A 24,188-nucleotide genomic window follows, 5' to 3' on the forward strand; every position below is an offset into this window, starting at 1 on the left:
ATGTTGGCAGAGAATAAGAGCATACTTGAGTCAATAATTAAGGAAACTCCACCTCTTCCAAGGTCAACTCTGTTTTAGAAATGAGTATTTTTCAACTTGTCTCTTCACCACTTACATGCAGCTCTCATTAATGGTGGGAATGGGTTTGCTCGAGAGAGAAATGTTAGAGCTGATGAGTGTAGATGTTATATTTAATCATAGAGGCATTTTAGTCATTTCTACTATAACTATGAATTGTGAAAAAAGCATGGGACTTTATTGGCCTTTTAGAATTACTTGGGACCTAACTGGATTTAATTATTTCCTTTGGGACTTGATTGTCATTTTTCCTATTATATTTTGCAAATTTTATTTTAGGTGCTCCACATAAATTATAGTTAGAATCCTTGTTTATCGCTACATTTTTAGTCTATTGGTAGGAGTTGAACTTGATGTTGTTATTTTATTGTGATAATATTATTGTGGAACCTTTAAAAAATCAGAATTTTCATAGAAAGTTTTGAATTTTTTTGTTTGTATGGCAATGTTATAGTGATTCTTCAATTCTATTTCAAATGATTAAAAACATTAAATTAGAATTTTTGCGATTAAGGCTTAAAGGATATTTACTTGGGCATTCGTCCTGTGTCGATCATGTCTTTTTTGTTTTTGGGCAAAATTGTCTCCTAGATATTGAGTATCCAATATATCATATTGGTTTTTAGCAAGACAACTTCTGATAGAGTCTGTATTCAATATAGTGACATGCCCTTATTTTCAAAACTCATATTCTTCTATATATTATAAATCTTGTTAGGTTTAATAAGTTTTGAATTTTCATTTTAGAGAGGAGATACCCCTAAGTTTACAAGTGCTATAAGGGCATAATTGAAGTGGTAGAACTTTAAGGCTCTTAAGAGATGTGTTATCTCAAAATGCAGAAGGATTCCTCCTCAATTCCATGATAAAAGAATACAACATCAACTCAAGAAAGAAAGGACAAAAGGTTTGTGTAGGAATTATTTCAATTCATATTTTGAAGAATAGTTCTATAAATTAAGTGATGTGAGTCATAAGTTAATTTGGTGTTCTCTAAGTTTTTTTTTTAAATATTGGTTCGATGTGTGGGAATACTATTTAAACCACAAGATATCTCAAGGAAGAAATTTGAAAATCATGGACAAATTTTATGCGTAGGTGCTTATATGAACTTAATAAGAAACTTAATTAGTTATATAATACAATAGTCACAAGTGTCATTATATTTTGTGATCAGAAAGATTCATGTGTTGTTTGACTTTGACTCTATTTGTTATCATATGCTTGAGTATATTTTCATGACAGTGAGTCTTATTTGTGAAATGTTTTTTGTAGATGAAGTGTACGAACTTGTAATCATTGATCGAAGGTGGGGATTTCTTGATGACTTTCCATCTATGAGGTTTATTTGATGAAGTTGTACTTAAAAAAATGTAATTATAAATTATGGAGTCAATTGAGTTATTAATTCAAATGAGGAATTCATAGCTTTGAAATGCCGAACTTTAGGTAAGTCACAAAGAATAGAGTCAAAATTTTAATAAGGGTTAAATGAGTTTGTTTGGGGTTAAATAGGTGTCTGATGTGAAAATAAGATTTGGAACCCAAGTGATGAGAAATTTGAATTATGGCTTAAAGTGAAATATAGGATCTCATATGGTTTAGTTTGAATTATATAAGACTTACTATATGTGAAGCCGTTCAAGTGATTATTTTGAGCTAGAAGACCAATCCTAAACAAGGGACCAAATTTATGTTATATGAATAGTTGAAAATAGGTTTCGTTAAAGAATTACAAGAGAATGCAAATTTGAACATTTCAGCATTCAAAATAACTAAATGAACTGTGAAAACATATATCTATACTTGATGGCCTAAAATATTGAGTTTGAAGCTGAAATTTGACACGTATTTAGGAAACATATAGGAGTTTCATCCTAAATGTGGTAATGTAGGGAGCTCTACTGAATTATTTATGAATTTTTGAATTTGTTTCAGGAAGTTGTCTTGAAAGAGTTCTGCAATTTTAGCATTAGATCTAATATTTTGTGATTTTCTTGGACTAAATGGACTCGAATGACTTTGAAATTTTAACAGTAGATAGTGCATGAATATATCTTTCTAGGGAGTCCCAAATTTTTCCAATAGGACATTCTTAGCTCAAATTAGGGTCATCTAAAGTTTATGATCAATAATATGTTTATAGCATGCTAAACTAGGTGGAGAGGGATTAAGTTTAGTTGTTCTTTAATAAACTATAACTCCGCCTATGTTTATAGCCGGTCTCAAATCCGGGTAAAGGAGGAGGGTTGTGTTAGGCCATTAACAGCCAATGTAAAACTTTGTTGAATCTATCATGAACATAGACAATAGACGTTATAATATTAATGCTAGGTCGTTGCCCGTAAGTAACACGCTGCATAGCTCGAGTACAGTGATAAGTGAGTTAGAGCTGCTGCATCAGCGTCCGGATGTAGTGTTAAATGAGCAAAGGCTACCGCGTCATTCTGGACGCACGCGGCTAAAGAAGTTAGTCCATGAGAGCAAAATTAGATTTGGTACTTGGAATGTTGGGACATTGAATTGTAAATCTGTAGAGGTTGTAGGGGTTATGATTCAAAGGAAAATCAATATCCTTTACCTGCAAGAAACAAAATGGTGTGGAGAAGAAGCTAAGGATATTCAAGGTTTCAAACTTTGGTATATAGGAAAAGTAAGTGCACGTAATGGAGTAGGCATCATTATAGATAAGGAGTAGAAGAAGAACGTTGTAGAAGTTAGCAGAATTGGAGACAGAATTATTTCCTTAAAAATGATAATTGACGTGAGACTGTTAATATTGTTAGCACTTATGCGCCGCAAGTCGGGACAGAAGCCAGTCTTAAGGAATTTTTTTGGGAGGATCTGGAGGGGTTGATTCGACACATACCACAGAGTGAAAAGATTTTTATTGGAGGAGACTTTAATGGGCATGTTGGGAGGGAAGCTGGTCAGTATGCGAGGATACATGGTGGTTTTGGTTTTGGAGAGCTAAACAATAAAGGACAAACTCTTCTTGATTTCTCATTGGCGTATGATTTTAAGATTACTAACATTTATTTCAAGAAGAGAGATGAGTATCTCATCACTTACAAAAGTGGAGCCTCAAGATCACAGATTGATTTTTTTTGTTAGGAACACAGATAGAAGACTTTGTAAAAATTGCAAGGTGATCCCCGGAGATGCTGTAACGACATAACATAGGGTCCTAGTCCTTGATGTGTGTATTATGAGTAAAATTCAAAAACGTCGACAAGTAGTAGCACCACGGATTAGGTGGTGGCAATTAAAAGGTGAGAAGCAAGATATTTTCAAGCGAAATCTTTTGGATAAAGGAATTTGGAAATCTCAGGGAAATGCTAACATCATGTGGGAGGATATAGCTAAAAAAGATACGGGAGGTTACAAAAGTAGTTTTGGGAGAATCAAAAGGTTCTGGTCCGAGAGATAAGGAGTCTTGGTGGTGGAATAATAGTGTACAGGACAAAATCAAGTATAAGAAGAACTGTTTTAAAGCCATACATTTATGTAACAATGAGGAAAATTGGGAGAGGTACCGTATGGCTAAGAAGGAAACTAAGAGAGCTGTGGGTAAAGCTCGTTCTAAAGCTTTTGAAGAATTTTATAAGAGCCTTGAGACGAAGGAAGGAGAGCGAAATATTTATAAGATTGCCAAGAGTAGGGAAAGAAAATCAAGAGATCTAGAACAGGTAAGGTGTATTAAGGATGAAGAGGGAAGAACTTTAGTTACAGATGATGAAATTAAAAATAGATGGCAGACTTACTTTTCTAAACTTTTCAAAGATGGAGAGGGTTCATCTGGTAACTTGGAGGATTTAGTAACTGGTGAAGGAAAACAAAATTTATCATTCTATCGAATAATATGTGATAAGGAGGTAAAGGAAGCTCTTAAGAAAATGGCAAATGGTAGAGCCAACGGACCTGATTGTATGTCTATCGAAGCGTGGAAATGTTTAGGTGAAGAAGGGGTGAGATAGTTAACTAAGTTATTTAATGTGATTTTACAGTCCAAGAAAATGCCTGATGAGTGGAGGAGAAGTACATTAATTCCTATTTATAAAAATAAAGGAGATATTCAGAATTGTACTAACTATAGAGGGATTAAACTCATGAGCCACACAATGAAATTGTGGGAGAAAGTAATTGAGCACAGGTTGAGATTAGAGACAAGTATTTCTGAGAATCAGTTTGGTTTTATGTTAGGTAAATCAACTACAGAGACGATTTATCTACTAAGGGGATTAATGGAAAAGTATCGTTGTAAAGATAAAGATCTACACATAATTTTTATTGATTTGGAAAAAGCTTATGACCGTATACCAATAGAAGTGCTTTGGAAAGTGTTAGAAAAAAAGGGAGTACGGATTGCTTATATTAAAGCCATACAAGATATGTATGAGGGGGTAAAAACTAGTATAAGAACGCCTAATGGTCAAACAAAGGATTTTCCTATAAAGATTGGACTACATCAGGGATCATCTCTGAGTCCTTATTTGTTCAACTTGATCTTAAATGTTTTGACGAAACATATTCAAGGGGAAATTCTGAAATGTATGCTCTTCGCGGATGATATAGTTCTTATAACAAAGACAAGAGAAGAGGTTAATTGCAAACTTGAGTTATGGAGGAGGACATTGGAGTCGAAAGGTTTTCGTCTGAGTAGAAGTAAGACGGAATATTTATATTGTAAATTTGGCAAAGGACTATTTGACAATAATTTGGAAGTGAAATTGGGAGATCAAATTATACCTCAAGTGGAAAAGTTTAGATATTTAGGAGCCATTATTCAAAATAATGACGAAATCAGTGGAGATATTTCACATAGAATTCAAGCTGGATGGTTTAATTGGAGAAAAGCTAAAGGAGTTATTTGCGACCGTAAGGTGCCTAATAAACTTAAAGGAAAGTTTTATCGCACTGCTATCAGACCGGCAATATTATATAGTAGTGAATGCTGGGCTCTAACGGAACAACAAGAGTATAAAATTGGAGTAGCAGAGATGAGAATGTTACGATGGATGTGCGGACATACACGTAAAGATAAAATTCAAAATGAGCACGTACGCGAAAAAGTGAGGGTGGCACCTATTGAGGAAAAAATGGTAGAAAATCGGTTGAGATGGTTTGGGCATGTACAAAGAAGACCAAGGGAGGCACCAGTAAGAAGAGTGGAACATATAACTTTGAGTCCGATTAAGAGAGGTAGAGGAAAGCCTAAGAGAACACTCTTGGAAGTTATTGAACGCGATCTCTTAATTAATATTATTCCTAAAAGCTTGATAAATGATAGAGCACAATGGCATCTTGCAATCCATATAGCCGACCCCACCTAGTCAGATAAATGCTTGTTGTTGTTGTTGTTGTTGTTGTTGTTCTTTAATAAACTATATTGGTTACTAATGAGATGTTTCAAGAATCCTAAATAATTTGAAATGACCCTTGATGGCGAACGGTAGGGGAAGAGAACAAGTAAAATAAGTAGGATATATGAGCGGGAGAAAGGGGTGTAATGTTTATGACTTAGATGACTGATGTTTAGGTCATTCCTTAATAAATTTATAATAGAATGTATTGAGGAAATTTTGATATATTAATGAGTTCAAAACACAAACATTTCTTATATGTTTGACACTACATAAGCTTAATGAACAAAATTTACATGTAAAATTCTTGAAACATGAATTCTAGCATGTTAAGTAAATTTTTTCTTCGTTACGTCGTGCCTAAAGATGGAAGTTAAGCATTTCAAAATAAGGTAGAAGGAATTCAAAATTGACAACTACCCATTATAGTTGTTGGATATAAAGATTCATGGGTTTTAGCTAGGTGTTATCATTGTTTTTATAGGAACCTTCTTGACTAGCTATACCATTGACCAAGCTCATCTTAGGAAAGTAAAAGAAAAGAGCCTTCAAAATTTACATGAATGTCTAACATGCACTTTTATATTGCCTTTAAGTTGTCACCAGGAAAGAGAGATTTTAATCTTAGGAAGAGGATGGAATTGGTCATGGCTTATGGTTACACTATTTTCACCATCTTGGAAGAGAGAATATAATAACAAATTATTTAAGTAGAAAATCCCTGGATATTTAAAGAAAATACTACTGATAAAAAAAACAGAGATTTATAAATTTGAGAAAAATGGACTAAATTTTGAACTTTCGAAAAAGGGCATTATGACTTGTGTACCGATTGGTTCCTCTTTAATTGTTAAGGCTGTAGGTGCACGAAGTGCAGTCCTGAAACTATATAAGTTATTGGCAGTGATAGAAAATGTAGTGATGTTGAATTTTTGTTAATTGGGAAGGAGAATAAAAAAATCACAAAATCATTTTTATAGGAGGATATGTATGTCTTAATTAGATGATGTCATAAGGGTAAGATTAATTCTATTTTGGAAAAAAAGAGTGTTTGAATTTATTAAGATCCAATAAATAAATTAAATGTTTGCATTTCATGAGCTTTGTTCTCACATTTATTGTCCGTGAGTCTAATACCCACGTTTGATTTCATGGCTCTAAGTCCCATTTGGTTAGCATTACCCTCGTGGATTATATATTCATATTTGTTTCATAGCTCAAGCTATGTTTAGTTACTTACTTTCGTAGACTGTGTGTTCACATTTGTTTTCATGGCATAAGTCGCGCTTGGTTATTTACCCTCATGGACTGTGTGTCCATGTTTGTTACTTATTCTGATAAGTCTCTATAATTATACATTTTTAATTATCTGATGAATCTATTTTTCATTGGCTTTGATTAGTGACATATTTATAATTATTTAATGCAGTAATTTGCTTTATTGAAATTAAGAAAATTAATCATTTGGTCTTTATAGTTTTGACTTAGCTGTAATTTAGTCCCCAAACTTTGACTCGTTATAACTCAGTCCTTGAAGTTTTGACTTGGGTTGTAAATCAATCCCTTAACTTTGCCTCTTGCAATTTAGTCTTTAAAGTTTTAACCTCTTAAATATTGGTCCTATGTTTTAAAAATAAAATTATAAAGATTAAAAATATTTTAAAATTTGTTACCAATATTTTAAAGTATTGAACCCTTTTAATCTTTATAAATATTATAAATATTAAAAGTTTAAAATATTTTTAATCTTTATAATTTTATTTTTAAAATATAGAAACCAATATTTAAAAGGTTAAAATTTTAGGGACTAAATTGTAAGAGGTAAAGTTCAAGAATTGATTTATAACCTAGTCAAAATTTCAGAGACTGTGTAATTTCAAATCAAAGTTGAGGGACTGAGTTATAACTGATTCAAAACTATAAGGATTAAATGATTAATTTTTTCATTGAAATTAAATGATAATGAGGTTTGATATGATACTTTAATGAATCAAGATTTTATTTAAAGTTACATAAATTCCTTTTATGCTAAAATTTATAGAATATTGTTTGCAAAAATTGCCATTTCTAGCACACATAATTATTTTAAACCTTCCTTTCATACATATTTAACTATTTATTGTTGGAACACTATTCATTAAAAATTTATTTTGTTCTCAAATTCATTAGCTGATATTGATCCTATTGCTAACCTCTGAAAGGCATACCACTGTTTTGGGTGAAATTTTGCCTAGCATTATCTTCTTTTGATGTAACTATTTGAATTTATGTATTTATTGTGAAAGTAAGGTTAGGTGTCATGTAGCCTATAGCTAGGTTTTTATTTTGATATATGTTGTCTGCTGCTTGGAAGGAGCTGAGCTCTTGATTGATACTATATTTTGTATAAAATATTGTGTTGTAGAAATTTTGAGAGATCCTACTTACATAGCAGGATCTGCTGAAATTTTTACAAAAATATTAAAACTTTTATTATAATGATTTTCATTAAGTATGTTAAAATTTTTAGTACAAATTCAACTATATTTTACAATGGAAAGATTTCTCAGTTTAAGGCTTAAGGGATGTGTGATATGGTTCACATCCCGTGCTGTTCATTTTTTGTTTTTGGGGCGTGACATACATATTATCTTGCTTATATGTAACATTTAAAACTAATCAAATTTTTTTCTTTTTAAATGAGCAACTTGGAGCAAAACGTGTCAAAAAAAAAACAATTAATACACATCTGTACAAACAGGATTAATAGTAGCTTATTTTTAAGGAAAAATTAAGACTTTTCACGTAAATCCAGTCCAAATAGGAGGAAATCACTACTCACATTTTCTGAGAGAAAAGAGCTCACAACCTCATTTTTTTCAGATATTATCTTATAATATATTAGTCCTCCTTAATGCTTATTCCCAAAAAAAAAATCTAAAACGTACATTAGTCTATTAAAATTTTCCTCACTTTTTAGAGCAATATAAATATTCAAGGATAATGACATTTATTCCAATGAAAAAAAAAACCACATCCATTTAAATGAAATGAATAAATGATTGAAGCTCAAATGCCACCTCAGCAAACTTCTTGCTAGGCACACGGTACAAGCACCAGTCTAAGATATACATATTTTAATGGGGGTGGTTTTGAAGATACAAATGTTCTGGTAGAAGGAATTTCAATCAAAAAAAATCTTCAGCATGCTTACAATCTTACTTGAAGGTTATTTTTTTTTTTAAAAAAAAAAGCCTTGAGGATAGTGTAAGTTGTAATAGCATATCAATAACTCATTTTCTACTCTATTAAAGGCAAAGCGCATCTAAAGATAAACGTAAAAAAATAATAAATGCTATTCTGATAGCATGGTAATAACTTGTTCAATTTTATAATAGTAGAAACCAGAATCTGCCAAAACTCTTGAACATAAGAGGAAATAACAGAAATTACAAAAAAAGAAGATGAGAATTTAATTTTCCAATGGAAACTTTTTTGGGCCAATTTTTGAATGGAAACTCATGATTTAAATTTCTTTATATCTGCAGTCAAAGTCTCGAATGCAAGTTTCTAACACTCCTCTAGGAAAGGTCTTCATTCTTGCTAGGAGGTGAAACGTCTTCTTTCTCTTTATATATATATATATTATAGACCATTTTTCATTGCAGAAATAAGAATAATGGGGGATTTTGATTTTTCTGTGTCTAATAATATATTTCAACCAATGTCAACTTCAAGTCTTCAATATTCTACAATAATCGCAACTCTAAATCCTTTCAAGGGTGTCAAACTAACAAAACCTGTGGTATGCTACAGAAGTCAACTTTTTAATCATGACATAAACGAGGTCAAAAAACATAAATAAATTCGTGACCTGACAAAAGGAAAATATATCTCCTCATATGTCTATATTATATTATTCGTTTTATGCTATATATGTATCAGCACTCAGCAGCATATACACAATATATAACACACACACACACACACACAATATATTCGTTTTCAATTTTCCCCCCTTTCCTTTTCCAGTGGAGACAGAAACAATCAAGAGGGAGTTCAAGTGTTCGAGAAGCTTCAAACAGCCATTCTTCTTCCTTCTTCATCCACTCCATCAGTCGCCAGTGACTGTGTTGCGCTTATGGCCCTTGTCACAGGTTTGATTTTGTGGTCTTCTTCTTTCCTTTGTTTCGTCGTCGATCTCCTCTCTTCGTGTAGCAGCGGTGCCTAGATCTTCCATCCAATATTTCTCACAAGATCAACATAATTCCCCTTCTCGGTACTGTCATGATCTATGTGAAGGAGCTGCAAATTCCTTCTCTTCAGCTATCCCCTGACACTACCCAAAAAAAAAAAAAAACAGTGGATTAGCAACAAAATTAGTGACTAATGGTAAAAACACCATCGCTAATTCATTAGCAATGTAACTAGTGATGGAATTACAATTTTGTCGATAATTATCAATGGAATTAGTGATGGAAAATTTTCGTTACTAAATAAAGATAAACTATTTCAATTATGTGATGCATTGCATTCCGTCGTTAATTCGTCGTAAATGAAAGTTTCATAAAAAATTATCATTGTCACGTCAACCATTGGGCCATTACCATCTCACCACCACGTCCCTATCATGTCACCTTCATGTCATATATTAATTTTAAATAATTTCAAATGTATCTTGGCTAAATTCAAACTCACAACTTTATACATTTGTGAGCTTTTATGTCTAACCTTATTACCAATTAAGTTAAAGGAGATTTTTAGTCTTTAATTCACAAATTAACTTTATAATATTTAACCGCTCATATGTACATATATATATATATGTATATATCAATAAATATATAATTTAAATGTATTTATTTAACATTATTTTTATTTATCAATAAAATAAATCAATTTTTATATAATACTTATTTATATTGTATTATATTTTTTTAAAAAAATTTTGATGGAAAATTTAATAGTGAAATGAACAAATATTTTATTATCACAATATATTATATTATAATTTTTTAACATATAATATTTTATATTTAAAATTATTTTTAAAAATATTTATATTTTTAAATAACAATAATTAGGTATGTTACTATGTTATCAAAAAATAATTAAATATATAATTTAAATTATTATAATTATTATTAATATCTAAATAATTTAAAATGATAAATTATAATTATTAAATTACTTATTTATAGCATAATAATAAATTATTAAATAAATTATATATAAATATAGATTATAAATCATATAATAAAATTTAAAACAATTTGTAATGGAATTAGCTATATAATTATGACTAAAAGGTTTATGAAATGTCACAAAATGAGAATAACATATCTTAAAAATTAGTGACAGATATTTATGTAAAAAAATTCCATCACTAAATTATTTCTTACAATTTAGTGATAGAATAGTTACATAATTTTTAGCAATGGAACATTTTGTTGCTAAATGCCATCAATGAAATTTTTTGCGACAAATTGGCGATAGAATAGTGACTGATTTCTGAGCTCTTTCAGTAAATTAGTGATGGATTTGTGATGAATTAGTGATGAAAATTTATTCCATTGCTAATTTAATACATTTTTGTAGTGTGATCTCTAGGGAAGAAGAGAATCTTGAAAGAAGTTGAAAGTGTTAATCTTTGGATTTGAGAACACATGAGGTAAGTAAATTGCATCCCAACTTGTTAGCAATTTTTTTTTAAATATTGATTTAGTATATTCAGGTGTCACCTCTTTCCATTAATATAATTCTTTTGGTTTATCAAGAATAAATGATATAGTATCTTAATTTATTCTTGCTTAATGGTTTATCATCATAGTTCCATTGTTGGCTATTACATATATATGGAAATGTTTTACATTATATTAGATTTATTGAAACGGCTACAATTAGTTTTTTTTTAAAAAATAATTGTTCATAAGAATTACCATTACAGTGATTTTTTTACAATTTAACATATTTTTAAATTAAATTAAACTATTAGTTTTGTTAAGGGAGATTTCATCAAGGCAAGCTTACTTTAATTATATCATATCTATTGATATTTTAAGGCTAATCTAAAACAATGATTTTATTTGGCAAATACTCATGCATGGAACAGATAAAGGCTTTAAGACATCACTTGAGAACTTGTGTCAAGAAAGTCTAATGTTTAGGAATACTCTTGTGAATTTCAATATTTGAAAAATGATATTTTGTTCTGATGATAATTTGATTCTATACATGTTTGAAAAATATTTCTATAAGAATAAATACAAAGTGTTGATTGTTAACAGTAGTCTCGTTAGCCCTTGATACGCCATGGTTAAATCTTAGCTAGCTTATTATTTATGAGTTTACTACTCACGCTTGTTATTCATGAGTTTTAATTTGTACCTATGCTTGTTTCGTGGCTACGCTTGATCATTTCATGGCTTTAAACTGTGCTTGTGAGTTATTTACCCTCTTGGACTAAATGTCCATGCTTATTGGTTATTTACCCTTGTAGCTGTATGTTCATGCTTGTTAGTTATTTACTCTCATAGATTTTATGTCCACATTTGTTAATCATTTTGATTAAGTCCTGTTAAAAAAATTGATTTTTGAAACTTACTTGTTTATTCAAATGATATTTGTTAAATGAATTGTATTTTTTTCACATACAGAGTTTGAAAAGAGTTACATATACTTGTTTGTTTAAAACATATATTGTAATATAAAAGTGAAATTATAATGCTATGTCATCATTATTTGGATTCATATAAAATATATATATATATATATACACATTTACATAGAATCATGTGGCGTATGAGGTTTGAGTTTCTAACTTGTTTTCAAATAATATTTCTGTTAAATTTGTGATTTACGTCATCAATACATATTCTCTTTATTTTTTTTAATTTTAAATTGGGACCTTATTCACTAAATAATATTTTGGCCTCAGATAATAAATTGGGACTTGTATCTCCTATTGATCATTGAGGAGATTTGTTGCTTAATTGAAGTAGAAGAATTTATTTGGACAAATGTCAACTTGATCTAAATGTGAGCTTATGTATTATTTTATAGTCTGATTCATGCACTTCACATTAACTATAGATAGGATGTTAATCTGTAATTTATATTATATGTCTGTTGTGGAGGAACAAAGCTTCAAATTAGTTGATTTGGTTTTGCAAATGACTATTGTAGAGACTTTAAAAGGTCCTATTTATAGGGGAGGTTTTGTTGAAATTTCTACTGAAAGTTTGAAATTATTTTGTCTATATAAAAGTGTTGCAATGATCTCTAATGATATTTCAAATGCATTAAGATATTATATTAGTGTTTTTTTATCAAGGCTTATGGGATGGATATTTGTGAATATATCTCACGCCAAACATGTCTACTTTTTGGGGCATGACACTATCACTCGTTGATTTTGGTGAAATAATTTTGAGTGACTTATAAATAAGACTAGAAAAAGACTTTTTTTTATATTTGGTATGACAATTAATAAAAAAAATTGTATATAAATGTTATAACTGCCTCACTTTCTTGCTGCACGTTGAACTTTATTTATTTTATTTTTTTTTATGTTATAGTACTTAGCTGGCTGTTCTTGCTCACTATATATATATATATATATATATAATATTGAATTGCATACATGAAGGACTATAGAATCTCCAACTATACAATAATTTCACAAATTTCGGTTTCTCTCCCTTGACCCAATTTCTCACTTTAAGTCACACAAAACTGATAGATTGCATTTGTCTCCCCCGTAGGTAGGAAGAAGACCAATTTATATAAGAAGAATGACAATAAAGTCTCAAAACAATAAATTTATGATAGTTAGGTTTTCGATAAAAAATTTTGTAAAATCAGTTATAATTTTTATCAGGCACTTCACTCAAAAATTCTTTATTTTAGGACTTTATTGTCATTGATCTCCTATTTATATATATATATATATATATTAACTTTTAGTGGCTACGTCTATCTACTAATTTAATTTTAATCTGGTATATTCGGTTTAATTGTGATTTATATGCAGATAATCATTAAACTTTGAATTATATAATCATAGACATTATCCCATCGTCCACGTTATAGGCCTAAAGACCCTTAGACTTCCGATGCATTCGATCCTTCTCTTTGAAAGAGAAATCTCTTACAATGAAGTATATTTGTTAGTTTTATTATTTGTGGTTGCTTTTGTTAGGTTCGAAGTATCTGATTTGTGAAAAATGGGCTGACCACGTTGGTAGAGGATGAACATGGGGTTTTAGAGCTAAGTCAACTGTTGATCAGTGTCTCTGTTCTGTCACGTCAACGTGACATTGCTCCATTATTTTTAAAAATGACAGGGCAATATTGAGCCAAAAATATACTTTAAGATATCAATTTTGCTTGTACGCATGGAAGCTTCAAGAAATTTACATTAACTCTAAACAAAATAAAAGCTCTAGTGGATTTTACAAAAAAAAAACAACAAAAAAAGAAACCTATGCACAACATTGAAAAAGTAGTGGACTTTTATGCAGATGCTACTTTTATTCCCATTTACATGCCACCTTTAACTATTTCAACTAAATTAAGGAAGTTAGTTGAACTCTGTTAAATGTTTTAAAATTACCTTAACTTTCCACAAAGTACTCATAATCAAATGCAAATTATTGATCATCTTTCTGAAATCTTCCTCCATCATTGTTAAGGAATCACCAACTAACAAATAAATAAATTAAAGGGACGGATCTAGAATTATGAAGAAGCCTGTGGTTGGAATAGAAAATAAAATTCTAGAATCATGTGGAGGAAGAAACGGACTCAGAATGCTAATCATTGTGTGTGTAGAGTGCAGGAGAGTGAAGTGTGCTGTGTGAGGAAAAGCAAAGGAGTGAGAGTGTGAGAATTGGAGAAAAGTCATAAGTTTGTGAATATTGTATTGTGAGTAAATAATAAGTTTCTTTTCTATGGAGTCCCTCTCTTTCTCCATTCTCAAATCCCAACAATCATAATCCCCCAACAATATAACAAACACACACCCCAAAGGCCATATAATTAGAAAATAATATTAATTGTTTTAGACATTTGATAGAACGAGTTATAAATATGAATAGGAACATGAAAAGCTCTGGAATTATAGAAATGCAAAAACAGAGGCAAGTCATTGATCAACACCAGATAAGATAAGTTAAGATCCACTATAATGTGATCACTTTTATTCATGCCTCAAACAGAGGAGAACCACGCACAAACTTTACAAACATAGGAACTAGCTTGGACATGTAATCCATATCACCAACAAACTTGACAACAAAAAATTAAATAACAAGTCTGAAGTATAAAATGTAGGGAGAATGACATTTAAGGACCCTCTAATAATATTATTTATAGTTAAGAATCCTAAAATTTTAACATTTCAAAATAGAACCATAGTCCTTAACTGGAATCAAAATTTTATTTTCAGCATTCGTCTTTTACATTTTCAACACTCATATTTTAGCATCACTTCCAGTACTTGATTTTTAAATTTTTCAATAGTCATCTTAGATGTTTTCAATGCCCATATTTCTTGCTTTCAGTACTATGAAAAACTTATCTTTAATTTTTTTCAGTATTGAAATCATGGAAAAGTATTGAAGACATCATAGATGACTATTTAAAAAAATAAAAAATTGAGTACTAGAAATGCTAAAGATGACTATTGAAAATGTAAAAAGATGGGTGCTGAAATATAAAAGATTAGATTGAAAAAATTCAATAAAAAAAATTAATCCCAACTAAAGACCATGATTTTTTTCTAAAATTTTATAATTTTAGGATACTTAACTATAACTAATGTTGCTGTGACTTGTCACGGCTCAATGGGTATGGGATCCAGAAGGAGTTGGACAACATAATGTTTGAGAGACTCACCGTTGGTGAATCTGTCTTGCTTGTTTTCATAGAAAACCTCAGCCGCTCGAGCCAAATTGACGACACAATCAAGCACAGACTTTAGGACGTTTTGTGGATTATTCAGGCACTCTTCGTTAATATCCTTCCAGCAATTTTTGATGTCATCATTGAGCATTTTATGAGCCTCTTCTTCTGAAACTCCAAATTGCTTCATGCAACACTCAACTCCTGAAGCAACATGCTCTCTCTCCTGCTCAAACTACATATAAACATGCATAACCATTAGAGCTTCTCGTATCATTTCTCCCACTTAATATGGATATGATATGTATGCTTTATGACATGCAAGGCAGAAATAGGCCCAGCTAGGTTTTGATTATGTAGAGATTTACTTATATTTATATAAGAGAGGAAATGCTATTTACTTATATTTATGATAATAATTAATTTTTTACCACAAATTTATGATAATAGTTAATTAATATGATATAAAATGAAATTTCAATTTGGTTGTGAGTTTAATTCCTAACTTTTAAAAATAAAATTTTTGAATAAATTAACAAAATTCATATTATTTATATATTTATATATCAAATGATATATATAGTATATGTAAATATAATATCAAAACATAAACCTGTTGGGATATAGGCCCCGTGTTAAGTAAATAAGCCTAGCTTCTTTGCTTAAATAGACTCAGTAATAATAAGCCTGAGCTTAATTAGACATATTTTGCCCTAATAGATCAATAGCTAAGCTAGGCTATGAGTTCCTGATAGACCTTCTAACCTATTTCCATCGTAGTGATCACATGGAATATTCTAAAATATAAGCATATATAAAAGGAACGGCTGTGGTTTTATTTCTTTCATTATAAACATCAAAATTGATTAGGGTTAATGAATTCATGTATATGCATAGTGTCTTAAGTTTTACATTATGAGAGGCCATGTCATCGAGGAGTCTGCCAATCGTTGACATAGTCCTAATAATTTTGGGATGTGTGGCAAGCCATTCAAACGCCTTTTTGGTTGCAAGGTTTCCAAGTCCGAGAAATGAAGATATCAGAAGTGGGCAAGTAGTGGAAACAGCTCCCTTAATTATCCTTGTACACCTCATAACTTGGAACGTAGTGTTCATGGCACCATTTTGCTTTCATCAAGTACGCATTAGCCGAGTTGATAATCTACAACCAGAATATGTAACTAAGTTCAAATGGAATGGAATATCACGTGTGTGTTTGAAATTAGAATAAGTTATAAAGTATCGCTTATATATACAGCTTGTTTAGCATGTGGCATCACCAATTTGACGTTCCTTGTTTTGCAGTCACCATCTCCATTTCACTGCATAGTTCTATAACTGCTTCAAACACCACTTTCATGCCCTCTGGAAGAGATTTAATGAGACCTATATCCCATCTGGATAATCAGATAAAAAGAGTAATTAAATAATAAAATTCATGATTAATTTTCAGTGACAGGATTGGTAAATATAAATGGCCTAATATATATAATATATAATATATGTGAAAAGAACATTTAAACCTGTGGACGGCCTCTGTGAAGGGCTCAAGCTCTTCAAGTTTGCCATAGACATCGTAAGTATCATCAAGAAGAGCGATAGTAGCAACCAGTTTGCCAACTAACATTCTTGCAATGCTGAATTGAAGCTCATTGGACAGGGATAAAGCCCACAAGTAGGACTCCACCAACCTATCTCTAACATAGGGTACCTTCCTCGTAAATTCTGATTCTTTCCACCACCTGTAATACAAGTAAATTAATTAAACAAGAGTTTTACTGTTAGGGAGAATCACATTTAAAGACTCTATAAGAATAAATAAAAACTTTTACTCTTATCTTTAATTTTTTTTTATACCGAAACTTTTCGAAGATAAATATTGAAAACATTTGACGTGACTACTGGGGAAAAAAAAACTGATAAGTACTGATGAAAATGCTAAACATTGCTGTTCAAAATATGAAAGATGATGTCGCACCCAATCTAGAATTTCCTCAGGAGGAAAACTGAATAAAAATAATATTTGGGTGTCACCACCAAAATTTTAAAGGGTAATTTGGAAACCTCTTTAACATATAGTTTACGTATAGGAAAAAGGGTAAGAGAGTCAATTATATGTGGGGAAGTTAACAAAAACTATCCTAATTGCCCCTAACAAAAAATAAAAAAATCAAAAGGAAAATTTTATTTATTTATAAGTTGGATTTAATCTAGTATGAAAGTCTAGAGCCTACGTATCCTCTAAAGAAATCAAAGCTCATATAGTTCAAAGTAAAAATGCATGTCTCTTGGTTGAGAATTTTTTCTAAGGAAAATATTAATTATCAATGTTTATAAAATAATTTTAATGTTGGCTTGTATATTTTATTTCTTTATTTGCAACAAAATTCTGAGAAACAATTTTGGGGAAATCTTTTGATAAGATTTATGAAAATTTCATGTATCCCAAAATATTAGATATTATATTATATTATCTTGAAATCTTCAAATCATAATATTAAATATTAGATTAGATTATATTCTGATTATTATGTTATTTTGAGATATTCAAATCTTTATAGCTCATACATTATTATAGTATATTGTGATTTGATTTGATTGCATTTGTGTTATTTTTCATTATCTTCAATCAAATACCTTTTAATTTTTTTATTTACTTATTTTCTTGTTATAAACCATTTTCCATTATCTCTTTTTTATTCATTTTTATTATTTTATTATAGATGTTATCTTATTTATAAGAGCCCAAACAAAATACGGTGTTCATAAATGAGTACCAAAAAAATTCAATAATATCTTGAAAAATTTTAATTTCAAGTAAGAACCATGATCTTTTTGTAAAAATTCATAACTTTAAGATCTTTAACTGTAATTAATATTTTTAGGTCATAAAATATCATTTTTCCTTACATTTATACATATCCTACGGATCATTGTACTAGTTAAGATCAAATACTATAGCACATTGCACTTTCTTGGTGCTATTGCCAAGCTCTTTTCGATGCAGTTTCTGCAACATATTGAAATCTAGCTTTGCAAAGTTGAGCAACATTATCATGTGATTTTGGGAAGGATCTTGCGGCTGGTACAAAGACATGCAATGTCTTGCTTCTAGCCTAAGCAATTTCTTGTGAAAAGGCTGGCTTAAGCAGTGGCTGACTTGTGTTGAGAATAGGGCTCAATTGGTTGTTATCAGTGAGGGATTTAAGGAGAGTGTAAGTGAAATGAAGAGCTTCATCAAATATATTCTCTCCGTGAACCTCTAATTGTGCAGCTTCATACAAGGCCAACATTCCTTTGACGTCCTTGGCAAGATTTTGATTAATATTAAACTCTCCCTTCCCGTCCTTGAATCTCTCAAATACATCTGTTTCATATATATACATATGAATTATTGCAAGTGCTTGAAATTCTATGAAACAAACAGTGTAAGTTCTTGAAATTAGAGTGAAAAGAATCAGCTTATACATCCTGAGGTCTCTAGTTCGAGTCCTAGGATAGGCAACTGTGTTAAATAAAAATGCTAAATGCATCCCTAAGGTACCCATCATCATTGATAATAATGATCCCCACAATAGGATTCAGATTAATTTGATGGTGATAATACTCTCAGGTTTCCTTACATACGGGCAGATGGAATTAAAAAAAAAAAAAAAAGACAGAAGATCTTCTCATTAGACAATGCAAAAGAGTCAGATCTTCTCATTAGATAATACTACCAGGTTTTCCTATATATTGACAAGTTAAGCTTGAATAACGTAACAAGTACCAGATGAAATGGGATATCCATGTTGCCTCAGCAATCTAAAGAGTAAAGCAAGAGAGTGAAGATCATCATCTCCATCCTGATGCATGATAAGGATGTTGTTGCTGGTATACATGCTGTGAATCTTTGCCAATGCTCCTTCAATCTCTTGTTCGAAGTGGTAAGAGACTCCCAAACGTTTGACCAACTCAATGAAGTTCAGTATTTCTGAACGACTCTGATGGTTGGAAGATATAAACATCTTTAGTTTCTCTTTATGCACTTTATGTTCCACGCTGTCATCAACATCCTGAAAAATAACAAACAAGCGAGCATGCAACTTTCACTGGCAACAGTCAGGTTTAAGTTTAACTGATGAACACTCAACAGACAGGTAATTTTCATACATGTTTTTCTAGCAGAAACAAACTTGCTAGATATATTACACTCAATCAATAGGTTTCATCTAATGGTCTGTGTACTATATTAAATACCTCAGATTCTGAAGCATATTGAAGAAACATATTTCCCCAAATATCAGGAGTAAAATTGGCACATCTTCTAGTGTTGTCATGGTGAGATGCTGTGACAGACATGGCTCCTATTTTGGAACTGATATGGCTTTGATAGAAATTAAGAGCCTGATATGTATCGAATTGATTTACATAGAGGATATCATTCATTTAATATTCTTTTCTTTGAGGTTAGGTAAGCGATGAGTACTAACAACTTTTATAGGTTTTGCACGTAAGTCTAATTATATTCTCATTCCTCTTTTAATATAATTTTATTACTTTTATATGTTTTGCACGTAAGTCTAATTATATTTTAATTTAATTTTATTACTTTTACAGGTTTTGCACGTAAGTCTAATTATATTCCCATTCCTCTTTTAATTTAATTTTATTTACCATTACTGTTATTTATTTGTAGTTGGAATAATTTATATTTCTTAGGTTTAATATACAATTGGCATCCTGAAAGCAATTTGAACGTTATATTAATAAAGAATATGTTTTTAAGCCTGAACAATTAAAGTTGATGTATCCTCACCCATCATTAATTTAAAACTAATGACTGTTACTTTTTAAATAGGAACCACATTCTCTATCTTTACTACATCTCTTGCTCACGCTCCTCCCTCCCTCTCTCCCCCTCTTCTCTTCTTAGACGACGATTGCAGCAGAAGAATAGCTTGTTTGGATTGAACGGATAATCAATTTTTAGGGCCAAATAATTGATTTTTAATAAAAATTACCCAAACAGCCAAAAAATTTGATAATTGATTATTAAGCAAGAATCACATTTTTAAATAAGCTCTAGAAAATTGCTCATAAATTCAATTTTACTGTTAAATAATATATTTTACTTCTTAAATAACATTTAACAAATTTAGTAATGTTGAATACAACTTTATCAATAATTTAATTTTGAAAAGTAGTGTCCTTTATGATAATTTGTCCAGCTAAAATTAATTTCAGAAAAATAATATCCAAACAAATTGTATTATAACATAATCAATTATAATCAAAATCAATCATATTAATCAATTAGTTTTATATCAATTATATCTAACTGAAATCTAAATAGGGCAGAAGATTTTGAAGTAATGCTCTCATAACGAGGCTGCTTTCATAATTTTCATTATGGCTGCGATCCGACCCGCAATGAAATGGGTGGCCCGGAGATGCTCATCGGAGCACGAGGCCATTGACGAGGCTTACATTTGCTTGACCTTAGCTAGAGTGATGGTGTCAGGTTTCATAACGAACTTTATAGGGATCCATTCGATATTTGGAGTATTCTTGTTGGGGTTAACTATACCAAAAGGAGAGACTGATAGAGTGGATGGAGGATTTTCATGTCGAGTCTGCTCCTCCCACTATGTTTTGCATCGAGCAGGTTGAAGACTGACGTGGCAAAAATCTGAGGCAATGAGGGCTGGGGGCTGTGGGCGTCACCGGCGGGATATTTAGGACGTTGGTGGTGGCGATTATATGTTTTATTCTGGCGAGGGAATCTCATGGCTGTGTAAACCTTTAGGCCATTAAGGCAATTGCCTTAGACCTCATAACAAAAAATATTTATGTAGGAAAGATCTTTCCTGTTATAAATTAATTATATCATGATCTTAACTGAAATATGATATATTGAGAATATATGCTATAATATTATCTGTTTTTCTATTAGTAAAATATTATCACTTATTCATGAGAAAGTTATAAAAAAAATGATTTTGCCTGTACTTTGAAATTCAAAAAATATTATTGAAATGATTTTTTTAACAAGCTGCTATTAAAATAATGTAAAACCTAATCTTAGTAAAAATTGAATATGATAAATTATAATATAGTAAGCTTCTATCATAATTTCTCTTTAGTTCTTCAATATTCTTCAGACGGCCCTAGGGACTAATCTTAACGCTGGGCGTCCTCATACATACCAAGGGCCTGGTAGAGCTCATCGTGCTCAACATTGGCAGGGAGAAAAAGGTCAGTCGGCCATTATTTTTTTCTTAATTCCAAACGCCTTCATCTCAACGCCACGTGTTCTTTAATGTTTTCATGGCCTACACGTGGCCTTTTAACGTTTAATTCAGAGACTATAATTAATGTTCATAGTCCCAAATGAGCATAGGATAACGTGTTTGTAAATTTGATGTGTTGGAGAGAAAATACATGGCACGTAGGAGACTCGATGTTTGACAAGTTATGCATGCAAGGCTAATAATGCAAGTCTCTAGCTAGTCTGTGAGGGAAATTTCAGGGAATCTGCATCATAATTTCTTCTTACAAATCCTCGAGGAACAAGCCTCGAAATACGAAATTTCTAGAACCGTCAGCTACAAGTCTCTACGGCACGGTTTAGTTAATAGCATCATCTTCATTAATATTTTCAAAAGAAGCACTCATTAGTCGTTTGGATTAGCGAAATGATAGTTAATTATTAGGATTTTGCAAGCAAGTTAAATGAAGTAATTGATTCCTGAAAATTTAAGGGGTAACCGTTCTTCATCACTGCTTCAACGTCGTCTAAACTTCTTCTTCTTCTTCAGTCGATCTTCTCAGAGCAAGAGAGGGGCGGGAGAGAGGGAGGAGAGAGCCAGTGATGAGATAAAGGCCGATAGAGATTGTGGGCCCACTATTTTTAAAAAGTTTTGCCGTTAGTTTGAAAATAACAGGGCAGATAAGGGTGCACGGACTTGAATTATTCAAGGTTTAAAATATGCAAATACGTGGCATGCATGTAGGTGAAAAAATTAAAAAAATAAATAAATAATACTCCTTCCATCTTAAATTATAAGATATTTTTACACAAAATCTCATATACTAATAAAGCTCATTAAATACACTTTATAATCTTACTTTTTCAAAATAAAAATATAAACTTTCAAAAATATCATTTATTTAATACTCCATTGATAAAAGAATGAAGAGAAAATATATAAGAAAGGTAATATTAAAAAAGTATCATTAATAAACTTTATTTTTATCAAAATGTCTTATATTTTGATATGCTGAATTTTTTCTAAAAGTGTCTTATAATTTGGGATGAAAAAAATAATAATTAATAATTATTCATAATATAAGATTTTATTTGGTGAAAATAAATTTTGTAGTGCTAGCTATTGACATTTCAAAGCACAAGCTAATCCCAAATTAAAATTTATAAATATCACACTAACATTTCTTATTAACTTTTAAATAAAATATTTTGTGATGCACATGATATTTTAGGTATACTTTTTGTAATTGTAATTATTGTTACAATTAAGATAAATTAAATTTAAAGTAATCTTTAAAATAAGTTTTAAAATGATAAGCCAATAATTAATCTTGTATTGATTTAAAAAAATTGAAAATGGTTCAAATTAATTCACATGAAAAATTAATTTCACTTCGATTTGTTATTTACTAAATTTTATGAATGATTATTATATTTTATTTGTTTAAAAAGAACTTGCTATAAATGAAAAAGGAATGAATATAAGGAACAAAAGATCATGGTCACCAAAAAATAATTTAGAAATCTTGAATCTTTACTAATTGAAATACATTCAACTATTTTTATATATTCTATACTGAGTTATTATTTTATTTTTAATATTGGCTTTACTTTTTATGATACATCAAACAATTAAGAGTATGAGAATAGATTAATTAATATATATAAAATTATACATCATGATGAGAGATGCCAAATGTCATCTAGAATCAAATTATACCTACACAATTTGAAGCACATAAAATACATTTCCTTCAAAACATTACATTCTTTTCACATGCACATATAACAAAAAATTTTGATTAAATGACATTCAATATCAAAAATAAAAGGGCCATCACCTAATTTCCTCACACTTGTTTTGGAGATGAAATATTCAGCCATAGAAATATACAAAAGAGGAGAATATTGTGATGTATGTAATCAAAATAGCTTGATTATAATGAATAAGAGATACAATATTACTGGAGAGAAGAATAGAGCTAATTATTAAGGTTCAAAGAGATCTAGAGCTTTTATTGCAAGGCTTTCATTTGGATTATCCTTTTTCATTGTCAAATTGATCAAGAACAACTCTTCCTAAGCCTTTGATCAGACACCAATGAGATGATAATTTTGCATGAATTTGTGTGAATGTGAGTGAGCACTCTCTAAAAAGGAAAGAAGAAATGTAAGCATAGAAGTTACAATGGAAAAAAAGTTTCAAGAGTTTCAAGGTTTAACTTTAAATTTAAATTGCAAGAAGGCGAGAACAATGAAGAAAATATAGTAGGGGTGAAAATGTGAGATGGGTTACCAAAAAAACCTTGGGTGCAAATATTTTCACTCTTCCAAAGTTTTAGATTTCTTTTCCAAAAAAATATTTTAAAAAATTGAATGAAAATATTTTACTTATTATTTTTAAATTAGAATTTTAAACTTAATTTTTTATAAAATCAAAAATATGAATTTCATTTATTATTTTTAAATTAAATGTGAAGTTATAAGTAAGTTAATGGGAAATTGAGGTAGCGGAGAGATATTTGGGGTAAGGTAATTTTATTTATTTTTAAAAATTAAAAAATAAACAAAGCAAACTATAATCAGGGACATGTAATTTTATTTATTTCTAAAAA

General features: G+C 30.3%; 1 protein-coding gene across 1 annotated transcript in view; it reads right to left on the reverse strand.

Annotated features, from left to right (window-relative positions):
* The window catches only part of LOC129286410 (probable terpene synthase 2), a 47,332-nt gene extending 27,668 nt beyond the window's left edge, over positions 1-19,664 (reverse strand). Inside the window, exons 1-8 of the mRNA XM_054922370.1 lie at positions 19,563-19,664; positions 19,093-19,378; positions 18,484-18,690; positions 18,312-18,405; positions 16,847-17,065; positions 16,633-16,720; positions 16,236-16,451; positions 15,318-15,558 (exon numbers count right to left, since the gene is read on the reverse strand). Coding sequence (XP_054778345.1) covers positions 15,318-15,558; positions 16,236-16,451; positions 16,633-16,720; positions 16,847-17,065; positions 18,312-18,405; positions 18,484-18,690; positions 19,093-19,378; positions 19,563-19,664 — 1,453 coding nt within the window. The remainder of the gene's footprint in view (positions 1-15,317; positions 15,559-16,235; positions 16,452-16,632; positions 16,721-16,846; positions 17,066-18,311; positions 18,406-18,483; positions 18,691-19,092; positions 19,379-19,562) is intronic.
* Between the last annotated feature and the right edge of the window lie 4,524 nt (positions 19,665-24,188).

Source organism: Prosopis cineraria, unplaced genomic scaffold (genome assembly GCF_029017545.1).
Source record: "Prosopis cineraria cultivar Desert tree isolate PC_DT_omini unplaced genomic scaffold, ASM2901754v1 PC11, whole genome shotgun sequence".
Taxonomy (NCBI): Eukaryota; Viridiplantae; Streptophyta; class Magnoliopsida; order Fabales; family Fabaceae; genus Prosopis; species Prosopis cineraria.